At 49.6% G+C, this 11381-nt stretch overlaps 1 protein-coding gene across 3 annotated transcripts in view; it reads left to right on the top strand.

Moving 5' to 3' along the window:
• The first annotated feature begins 3338 nt into the window (after positions 1-3338).
• Positions 3339-11381, top strand: part of Kazn (kazrin, periplakin interacting protein) — a 375063-nt gene continuing 367020 nt past the window's right edge. For 2 of the 3 annotated variants that reach the window (XR_004121168.1, XM_031379367.1), the window contains exon 1: positions 3707-3962. Coding sequence is in view for 2 of the 3 variants with exons in the window: in XM_031379367.1 (XP_031235227.1) it covers positions 3722-3962 (241 nt within the window). In the remaining variant the exon portion in view is untranslated. Of the gene's footprint in view, positions 3361-3706; positions 3963-11381 lie in introns of those variants that run through there. The other variant, XM_031379365.1, reaches the window with a different exon arrangement.

Raw genomic sequence — 11381 nt, 5'->3', positions numbered from 1 at the left:
ACCACCATCATCACCACCACCACTATCACCACCACCACTACCACCACCACCACCACCATCATCACCACCACCATTATCACCACCACCATCTTCCCAGGGCATCCCTACCACCACCCATACATGCTTTATATTTTATGTCTTCAAAATTCATATAACATGATATCCACCATTCTAACATAAGCAACTTGATGGCATTTAGCTTGTTTGCAAGTTTGTGCAAACACAACCACCTTCATCACTCCACAAACCTGAGAAAACTCCAGAAATAACCCAAAAAGCAGCACCCCCCCCCCAGGCTCTACTCTCTTAGCCTTCTGTCTGCTTCTGTCTTCCTAGGATTACCTCCCATGGACCCCCATAGAAACAGTCAGACATTGTGTGAGCTTTGGTGTCTGACACAGCGTTTGAGGGGCTCATGTTATAGGGAATGTCTGTCCTTAACTCCTCACCATGGCTGAATAATATCACACTTACAGATAGTTAGCCTTCTTTCTTCGTCTGTTGGTGGGCAGCTGAGTTCTTGCCATCTTCCGACTGTGGCAGACAGTGTCACTATGAACATTGACACCATTTCCGCCATTCCTGAAATTTTACTTCAGGTTGTTTACAATGGATTGGCTCAGTTACTTGTTAATCCCACATTTAACCTTTCTTTTTCTTTAACTTAACTAATTTATTTGTTTGGGTTTTTTTGGTTTTATTTTGTTTTGTTTTGTGTTTTAGTTTTTTGAGACAATGTCTTACTATGCAGCCCTGGCTGGCTGACCTAGAACTCCCTGTATAGACCAGAATGGCTTCAAACTGGCAGCGATCCTCCTGCCTCTACCTCAAAAGTACTGAGATTAAAAGGCATTATACCATCTTTAATTTTAGGGGGTTTGTTTTTATTTTGTTTTGTTTTTTGTTTTTGATTTTTTTGGTTTGGTTTTTTTTTTGTTTGTTTGGTTGGTTTTTTTTTTGTTTGGTTTGGTTTGGTTTTTGATTTTTTTTGTTTGTTTTTTGTTTTTGTTTGTTTGATTTTTAGTTTTGTTTTTTTTCAAGACAGGGTTTCTCTGTGTAGCCCTAGCTGTCCTGGAACTCACTCTGTAGACCAGGCTGGCCTCGAACTCAGAGATCTGCCTGCCTCTGCCTCCCAAGTGCTGGGATTAAAGGCATGTGCCACCACCTCCCAGCCCACCTTTAGCTTTTTAAATTTGCCAAGCTGGGTTTCCCGGTGGCATCAGCCTTTTAGAGCGCCACAGAGTCTTGCTGTTAGCTGCTTCCTGGTTACTTCCTAAAGGTCTGAACTGAACCTGGCAGAACCTGGCATTAAGCGCACCCAGCATCTCTAAAGGCCTCTGTCCATCTGCTTGGTCAAAGCTGAGCTAAAAAGGGTCAAGGTCAAAGGTGCAATCCCTGCACGAAGCAAATTAGATAGAGAAAAACTACGCCCCGTGCCCTGGGCTCTGCCATCTAAGAGTGTCCTCTCCTCTTGCAGAAGCTTGCCCACGGGAAGAGGGTCAGAGCAACAGTATACTTTTATGGTTCTGCATAAAAGAAGTCAATGGGGTTGTAACTCAGTTGGTAGTGTTTGTCTAGCATGGTCCAAGCCCATGGTTTGATCCCAATTCTAAATAAACGAAGTATTGTGATATTGTGTGCCTGTTAAGCCTAGCGCTGTCCTGTAAAATCAACAAGGCAGGAGGATCACAAGTTCAAGGTCATTTCCCACTATATCAGGAGTTGGAGAGACCCTGTGTACTGGTTGGTTTTGTGTGTCAAGCTTGGTTCAAGCTGGAGTTATCACAGAGAAAGGAGCCTTCTTTGAGAAAATGCCTCCATGAGATCCTGTTGTAAGTCATTTTCTCAATTAGTGATCAAGTCGGGGAGGGCCCAGCCTATTGTGGGTGCCCTGGGCTGGTGGTCCTGAGTTCCATAAGAAAACAAGCTAAGCAAGCCAGGAAGCAGCATCCCTTTATGGCCTCTGCATCAGCTCCTACCTCCAGGTTACTGCCCTGTGTGAGTTCCAGTCCTGACTTCCTTTGGTGATGAACAGCAATGTGGAAGTGTAAGCTGAATAAACTCTTTCCTCCCCAGTTTGCTCCTTGGTCATGGTGTTTCAGTGCAGCCATAGAAACCCTGACTGAGACACCCTGTCTCAACAAGTTTACTGAAAGTCCGTGGGATTAACTGGCATCATGGCATTACTTAAGTCCAACCCTGCACCATCTGATTTCTGTGGACTTGATGGATTGCTAAACCCGATCCAATGCCTTTTCCCTCCTAAAACAGTACTCTTTACCCTACAGAGTCAACCACACATACGAACGCCTCGTGCCTGCATGTTCTGCTTAGTTCTTGTGAACTTCCAGTAAATGCTCTTGAACGCAGAGTATCATTGCAGAGCACCCCTTTGCCTTCTGCAAAGAGCCCCTGTCCCCAGGTTGCCTGGGCTGGAATGGTGGCGCACTGTTGGCCGGGGTTACACTTGGCTCTTTGAAACCCTCCTATTTGCATGGAATGAAGCTTGCTATGGTAACAAGGTCTGGTGGCTGGAATCCAGGGCCCCACTGAAAAAATGCAAAGCCCGTGTGTGCTCTGGAAGAGAAAGGAGCGGGGCGGGAGGGGGGTTTGTTATTCAAGTTAAGGTTACCTCGATTCTTCTCAGAAAGGGGAGTAGGTACATCAAGAAAGGCAGGTTCAACATTCCTACCTCGGAAGAAGAAAATAGAAGCCCACCGCACCTCCCACCACTCCTCTGGCCTCAGCTCTCTACTCCCACTAACGTTCAGGCCAACCAAAGAGCTTAAGACCAGGTTGAAGCTAGTCCTCATTCCTGGGTGTGCACACTCGCTCTTTGGGCTGCGGGCAGGCCTCGGCACCACTTGCCCAGGCTGGGGAAGAAGAGCGCAGGTCAGGCTCTAAGGTGGGGGTGGAAGGTGGCAGGCTTGCTGTCCACCATCTCTCCTCCCCGCTGGGCATTTCAACCCTGCAACTAGCAAAACAAGAACTCCACTCCGGAGCTCATTCCAGCAGCCCCCTCCCTCGGCCTTCCATCCTACGCTCCCCTCCAAGGGGCCCCCTTTGCAAGCTCCCCTCTCTGCTAAGCATCCACCACCTCCTCCTCTGCGACCCCAGCCCGGAGCAGGGCAGTAGTTGGCTGGGGCGGGGCTGCCCACCGCCGCAGGGAGGGGACAGTGGGACAGCCAGTGTCCGGGATGCACCCCTAACCCTTCGCTTGGGGGTGCAACCTCGGGTCTCATGAGGGCGCCGCCCTCCTCCTCCACTCCCCGGGGGTGTGTCCCGGAGGTGGGGGGCTCACGAGGCCGGAGAGGTCGCCGAGGTCCCCTGCAGGGCCCCCTCCCGAGCGAGCCGCGAATGGTAGGCTCCACTCGGAGAGTGCCTGGCCCGGGAAGCGCACGGTGTCCTCTGCGCGCAGCTCGCCCGCCCGCCGGGGTCTTGGCCGATCTCGGCTGCTCCTCCTCCTCCCGTCCTCCTCCTCTTTTTTCCTCCTCCTCCCCGCGCCGCCTCGCCACCGCCGCGGCTCGGGCTGGAGGCGCCGCTGTCATTCCTGCGCCGGAGGAGCCGGCGCTTGCCGGTGCCCGGGGGTCGGGGCGCGGGGAAACCCGGGCCGCTGGGGTGACCCAACAGGTAGAGCCGGGGCCACGGCCGGCCACGCGCCCCTCGCGTGCATCATGCAGCTCTTTGTCACCTCTCTCGCCCCCAGGCCAAAATCCTGAGCATGATGGAAGACAATAAGCAGCTCGCGCTCCGCATCGATGGGGCGGTCCAGTCGGCCAGCCAGGAGGTGACCAACCTGCGAGCCGAACTCACGGCCACCAACCGGAGACTGGCGGAATTGAGCGGCGGAGGCGGCGGCCCCGGCTCAGGCCCGGGAGCTGCGACCAGCGCCTCGGCAGCAGCGGTGACGGTGGCTGACTCGGCAGTGGCGACCATGGAGAACCATCAGCACGGAGCTCAAGGTAGGGAGAGCCCGGCGCCCGGGGCGGGGACCCAGAGCGCGCTCACCGGTCCGGTGGTGGCCCGGCCCGCGGTGTCCCCCACGCTCGCCGCGAGATGGCTTTGCATTGTGGTTCGTAACCCTTTTCGCTTGACCATGTCAACCCGCTGCTTCCCGGTTTGGGAGTTCCATAGCGGCTGTCATTAACGCCAAGCCGGGTGCAGTGTGCACGATGGGTCACACGGTCACACTGGCCCCCGCCCGCTAAAGCTAGGCGCCGCTGGGCCGGTCCTTTTCAGGCGGTAGAGGTAGAAAGTGTCCCTTTGGATGGCACACAGACCCCAGCGCCGCGGCAAACTTTTTGTGCCCTCTCCCCCACAGTCTGCCCGCCCCCACCCCACGCCGCCCCAACCCTCCAGTTCCAAAGGCTTCTGAAATGATTCCCCAGAGGGGATCTCTGGGCTCTGCTGCCCAAGGGAAGTAGACTTGCACGCACTTTTCTCCACGGACGCCAAGCCCCTTGGCTGGGTTGCATCTGGAGTTTATTTTCTCCAGGCTTGAGATGGTGCAGGCTGTGGTATGGATGCTCGGGTCTGCAGGGAGTTTTACGTTTCCAGCAGCTCTATGGGGAAGAGCGCTTCCCAGGGGGAAATCGCAGACCTCAAAGGTTGATTGATGGCTGTCTGAAGAAGTGGAGGCTTGGATGCTAGGTTGCTAGGAGCCCCGTTTGAAGGACCCCCTCTGCAGTTTAGACGAAGGAGGGGAAAAAGGCAGCTGGCCAGTGCTGACATTGAGAGATGACACTTCTGAACCCCCAGCAAGGGTTAAAGGTGTGAAGTAAGGTGGTCCTGCCATGCTTGGTCTTCTCTGAGAGTTGGGAAGCTAAAGCCAAAGCGAGCTTTTCAGGATGCACCCCCCCCCCCCATCGCTTTTAGGAATCAATACCGCTGCTTATTCAAACCATTTGAATTGTAAACTAAACTGCTAAAATCCTAAAGATGGGGCAGAGAGAGAAAGAAAGAAAGAAAGAAAGAAAAAGAACTCCAGTCCAAGAGGACCACTTGTATAAATATGTCACTTGAAGTGTAAGGTAGCAATGTTCACTGGTTCGGAATGATTTTCTCGTTCTGCTATCTCAACAGCTCCTCCTGAGTGTTGAGAGAGTCTGTTTTTACAACGGGGATGCCTTCACTCGCTGCATCCCTGCATCCGTCTGTTTTGGCCATACCTTCTTGGGGAGGTATGTCTTTGCTCTGTGGTTTGTGAATTCTGAGTCAGGCCCTAACTTGGTACTTCCGAAGCCTGTTGGAAGTCTTTAGGAACCGTGGACGCAATTTGGCCATGATGTAATGGTGAGAGCGGTGGAGTGGCTCTGGTGTTTGCTTATAAGGTTTCGAGGTTGGCATCTGGTTGTTCGCCACAGCCATCCCTGGTTATGTCATTGCGTGAGAAAGAACCGCAGGTGAGAGAGATAAGGGGGAAGCAGGCTGAAGGATGTGTTGATTCTTGTAAGCAGAGAGTGTTCCAGAACTAGCTAAAAGCTGGCATTTTGCTGAGAAGTGAGAGCCCTAAAAAGGGACACCGAATGGTTATTCTCGCCATCCAGCAGTTCCTCAGAGAGGGAAAAGTTAAGTGGCTTTTCATCTGAGTGCCGGTTGCTCTGTGGACTGGGCATGCTATGGAAGCCATAGTGTCCTACTGGTGTACTTCTCTTGAAAATTGAAAGGCTGGCATCCTTATGACTAAATGGTAGTAGAGGTGCAATAGGGGACATTTCTCATTCTTTTTTTTTTCCTCCTAAGAGGCACATGCCTGCAGACATGAAAGTGGCTTTAGGATCACACAGTATCTTTAAAAACACACAACACCAGCAACTCCCGGTGCCCATGGGAACCATTGCACCTGCCGTGCATGCATGTCCGTGGCTGCCAATGGGTAGGTAATAGGAGGACAGAGGAGGAGGGTCTTGGTTGTTCCTGTCAGTGCTGCTGATGGTTTTCAGAACCCTTACGATGGCCCCTTGGTGATTGTATGATCAGAAAGCACATTAATTATTTTTAACTGAGCTCACCTGTGGGTCACATGTCCATCTTAGTTAGTTTGACTTTATGTGGATGAGGCAAGTGGGAAAAAAAAAAAAGGAGACTCCTGAATAAGCCCACTGGGTATTTACTTATCTATAATAGCACCTCAATCCTGGAGAGAGAGAGAGAAAGAGAGAGAGAGAGAGAGAGAGAGAGAGAGAGAGAGAGAGGTTTTGCTTTTATTTGTCCCCCTCCCTTTGGGGTCTCTAAACAGTATTTTTCTAGAAGCCCTCAGCAGAGCTGGTCTGATTACTTCTTTTTCTGTAGCTTCTACTATGTTCCTAAAGAGGATCCTGGAGTTTTTGCAAGCTAATTTTCAGGTATGGCTGACTGCCTTCCTCCCATCCCTCCTGACATGGTACCAGAGAGATGCTGGGAAGCTCCTGTGATTTTAGGGTTGTTCCTGTGGTTTTAGTTCGCCTGCACTGGTCCCACTCAGTGGACCAGACCCTAAGAATACCTGGTGCAGTTAAGTTGTCACTTTTCAAACTGAGGTTTTGAACGAAATGAGAATCTATCTTTCAAAACACAACTGTATAAGTCACTTTTAGCTAAAGTGCATTATGGACACATTAAGAGCATGCTAGTGTGCCTTTAACAATATTACCACAAGGGATTTCAGGGAAATTCCACCTTTTATGTCCTGGCCTCCACACCCAAGAGACTGTTAGATCCATTTTCAATTTTTCAAATTTCTTTTTGGAAATGAATAAAGGAAGCGCATCAAATCTTTGCTGGGTATTTTGTTGCAGGAGAGACCACTGGGTTGGTGCCACGTGACAAGGCAAACTTGGGTTTTCCTAGAGGGTTAAGGCAGAGTGTCGTTTAAACAAAATATTAACTCGCTGGGTACCCTGTGTGAGCAGGCATGGTTGCTATGTAACAGAATCTAGAAAGTGAACTGCTGGAAATCTGGGCTCTCGGCACTTCGCAGGATCTTCTTTCGGAATTTCTGTTGAAAGAGCTCTTGGCAGCGGGCCCATCGCCTCTCTCCTGTTGCAAGTGAGTTGGATAATCCTAAGGAGAACTGTAGGCCAGCCTCGCCAAGGGCATCTGTGCCGGGGGTGCATTTCACAGCCCCAGAGGCCACCTCTTGGGTTGATGGGGTCACAACTGGTTTTGACAGGTAGATAGGAGGAGGCCTGGTTTAAAAAAAAAAAAAAAAAAAAACCCAAAAACCAAAACACAGAGCTAAGCATTTGTTTCAGTTCATCTTGTGGCGGGAAGGGGGTCATTTGAAGTAGCATTTATTTCTAAAGCGTTTTCCTCGGAGTACCCAGCTCTGGGAGAGTGTGTTTACAATGTTTGCTGATCTTTGAAGGAAAAATATAGCAGTTTGCTTCTCTGAAAAGGTTTTATCTGATGAATGACTAATATTAGATTCAATTGGCTGCTTTGCAGTGCATAGAATAAAACAATTAAAAGCCATTACACCCAATTTAAATAGGTGTTAACTGTATAGAACATTAAATGCCTACACCCCGTAGGATGGGTGCTCGCTGCCTTGAGTTTGTTGTTTACTTGGGGTGTGTGTACCTGAATATCCATGGACTAGGGGTTTCCCTCAGTCCTCCCCTGCCTACCTTCCAGTCTCTGCCCTCCCAGTGCTGGGATTACAGGCTCACATTGATGAGCTCAGCTTTTTTTTTTTTCATGGATGGTGGGAATCTGAACTCTGGTGCCCATGTTTGTACAGGGAGAGCATTTTATTGACTGGGCCCTCTCTCCTGCCCCCACTGGCAAGGTACAGCAAGTGTCTTCCTTTGGTACCAGGGATGGATGGGGAAGTTGCTGTCCCTGTCTACTGCAGTTGTTAAAAGTGGGGGAAGGGAAGGATCAGTCTCCGTGTTTATACATTTTCATAACTATACACAGATTGTATTGCTTTCTCCGGGCACTACAATAGACAGCTGCCCGGGTCCTGGCATCTCCTCTTTACAAAACACTGAAAACTCTTGGGTAAAGTTTGCATTACCTTAGGAGGGGTGTGTGCAGGGACTCCACAGAGATGCTAGACATTGTTGCTCTGCAAAATAACTTCTGTCTTTTGGCATCAGCTCTCCTGTTCATTCTGCTCCTGCTCCTGTTTTATATGCTTCAAAAGAGGGGCTTTCCAAATGGCAGACAGAATGGAACTTAGGGGTGTGGCAACATGTCCAAGGCCCCTCACTTGGCCTCTGCAGTGGGATGAAGTGCCATGTCTTTGCCTAGCCCGGAAGGTGGAGCTTTATAGCTCTTCCTAAAAATTACTGCGTGGAGTCTCCAAGAGATTGCTTACACATGAGGGTGGCATGGTTGAAATTAGTTATTGATTGACTATCAGTTTCTATCTTTCCACTGTCTTTAAAGATGCCTCGGGAGGGTCTCTGGAGTTGAGATTCTGGTTCATTTCATATTACTGTGTTTATGGCTTTCTAAAACTGGTTTGATGTCAACCAGAAGTCCTAGTTGGCCTGGTTTTCACACTAAGAGGCCTAACTGCATATCATCTTGGTGTGAGGTGGCCTGCTTCTCCACACCCTTCCCCTAACTCCTCAATCCCAATGGCACCTTTTAGAGATCCCATAGGTCCTAATTTGTGACTTCCTGTCTGCCGGGGAGTATGTAGCAGATGGACTTGGCAAGTGGGAATTGCTCACTGAAAGTCTGCCTGCCCACCCTGTAAGCCATGTGGAGCACAGAAGGTCAAACTCAGGGTCTTGGACACATTCACTGGGTATTTTATGTATTCATCTGGTAGTCAGTCCCATGTAATATGGGTAGTAGGATGTCCAAGTCCTTTGTCCTTTTCATCCCTCAGCACCCATCGTATGGCTGACCTTAAGAAATGGCTTCTTCTGCTAAGTCTGGTTAGCAGCCCAAGTCAGGGTCCTTACTTATTGTGTGGCTAATTTTGATTGTCAATTTGGCATATCTGGGGAGAAGGAACCTCTCGGGGAATTAACTCCATGGAATTGGTCTGTGGGCATGTCTGGGGAGAGGGACATTGGCTTAATTGAGAATTGACCTAGGGGATGCCAGCTTATCATGGACGGTCCCAACTCTAAGCTGCATAATAAAGATAGTTGAACATGAGTCTGAAAGCAAGCCAGTTAGCAGCATTACTCCCTGATTTCTGCATCAGTTCCTGCCTCCAGGCTTCTGCCTTGCTCTCCTGCCCTGGCTTCCTTTGCTATAAACTGTAATCCATAAGCCAAATAAACCCTTTCCTCTCTAAAGTTGCTTTTGGTCAGTGTTTTATCAGAGCAACAGAGAAGGAAGTGAGGACATTTACGTTAATTTCCTATCTTTAAGACCAAAACTTTGAAAGGTCCCTAGCAGTAGATTCTCCCCCGACTCTGTGTGTATATATGTGCCTGTGAATACGTATTTGCATGCATGCACATGTGCATGTACCACCGTATTTTCAACTTTAAAGATCTCTAATCATAAAAGACTCAGAATCAAGCTATGCCAAGTATGATTCAGCATTGATTATACTTGTTGGGAAGTTCCAACAACACACATGGATTAGAAGGACACTTACATTGGCTGTGATCAGAGTTCAAAGGGCCCAAAGCCATCACCTTTTTCCATTCTTGAGGTTGCAAGAGCCTAGTCTCCTGGCAAGCCTTGCATGCTCTGGACTGGTCTACTTGAACTCTGGTCCTTGGCCCCATATGCACACACATGCTTGCATGTACATGTGCATGCCACATAGACCAGACAAGGTGGGAACTCTTTGCATCTGGTAGGTCCAAGGAGCTGGGTATTACATGATCTTTCAAATACAAATTAGCCCATATTGTTTGGGTTGGATATCAGGGCAACTGACATCTGGGATATGGCACAGGTGCCACCAGCTCAGCATGCTGATGCCCCAAGGTGCAGGTTAGCAGGTTCAGGTAGACTCCCTTAAGAAGAGACAGCATCCCTCAAGACACAGGGTGGCCATCCACAGTTGCTGAGTACATTCCCAAACTACCATCCCTGTACTCCCTGGCTGGGACCACCTCTCTGACATAGAAGCTGCCAGAAGACCCTGGCTCAGAATGCTTCTGCTACCCTGGGGGGCTGCACGAGACCTAAATGATCTTGCTCATTTGATGAACCTCAGATCCAAGCCTGAGGCATGCAGGCTGTGCTCTGCGGGTCTTCCTGCTTCCCCCTCAGAACCCTCAGCCTCCGCAGACATGAAAGAAGCTGGATGGAGTCTGAGTTGAGTTTGGCAACAGCAACTGTTCAAGCAGGTGGCTTCTGTGTAAAAGGAAATCATGGGTTCTAAATTTATTCTGGCGGCTTTGTTGAGGTGGTGCTAGACCACCGGGTCGGGCTCCTGAAAAACCCCTGACCCCTTCCCCCTCTGATCAATGGGGACCCATCAACGGAGTGTATAACAGGCTTCTGTTCCCCTTCTAGACTACACCATCAGGCCAAAGGGCAGAGATTAGTTATAAAGGGGATGCCCCATTCACCCTCCAGCCCCTGTCCCCTTCTATCCAAGCACATGCCTAGGGACCCATGTAGAGAGGGCAAGGCCTTCCTCTCTCAATATTGCCTCAGCTGTACCAAGTGGTTGGAGTACATGAGTCATTTGTTATGAGCCACATGGCCTTTGGAAGGAAGCCGGCCCGGGGCTCACATGTTCCATTCACCTTCTGACATGACATTGTGGTTTTCTGAGCACACCTCTGAGGTATGTGACAAAGCCCCTGGTGTTCCAGGACCTCCTTAAAGCATGTCCTCTCTCCTTCATGAATATTTTACTGTAGTTGTGCATGAGAATTCAGCTCAATGCCTTTGTCAAGGTTGTCAGTAAATAGTAATAAGTATGTATAGTACATGAATCCCAGGCCCAGCATTGGGGGCAACATATATGCCTAGTTTTGAGTAAAGGAAACCATGTCTCAAAGAGACATGTCCCCTGTCTGTAGTGGCATGATAGTGACAAAGATGGTGACAATAACGGGTACTACATTTTAATGAGTCTTATGGCCACTATGGGTCCTTGTAATGACTTAACAAGCAGGTGCCTTGATAGTATCCATTTCACATATGGGGAAAACTGAAGCACAGAGATGGTATGGTACTTGCCAATGAACATGCAGCTTTTACAGGGCCAAGATCTGGCTCCAGTGTCCCTGCCCTCGGTCAGACAACTCTTGGGTGCCTAGGGTCAGTCCGCTACCATATTACCAGGCCAATAGGCCCTTTTGCTCTTCAGGCCTGCATACCACCTCAGCAGGAAGCATTCTGAGGCTGGCTCTGTTGAGATGGCCTGGAGCTCCAGAAGAGCTTCATCTCTCAGCTGGTGGTACCTAAGGTTGGTGACATTTCAAAGGGAGGTCTCTCCCTGAAGAAGGGAAACTGCCAACGGG

Source organism: Mastomys coucha, unplaced genomic scaffold (assembly GCF_008632895.1).
Source record: "Mastomys coucha isolate ucsf_1 unplaced genomic scaffold, UCSF_Mcou_1 pScaffold18, whole genome shotgun sequence".
Taxonomy (NCBI): Eukaryota; Metazoa; Chordata; class Mammalia; order Rodentia; family Muridae; genus Mastomys; species Mastomys coucha.
This window is presented reverse-complemented; position numbering and strand designations above follow the sequence as displayed.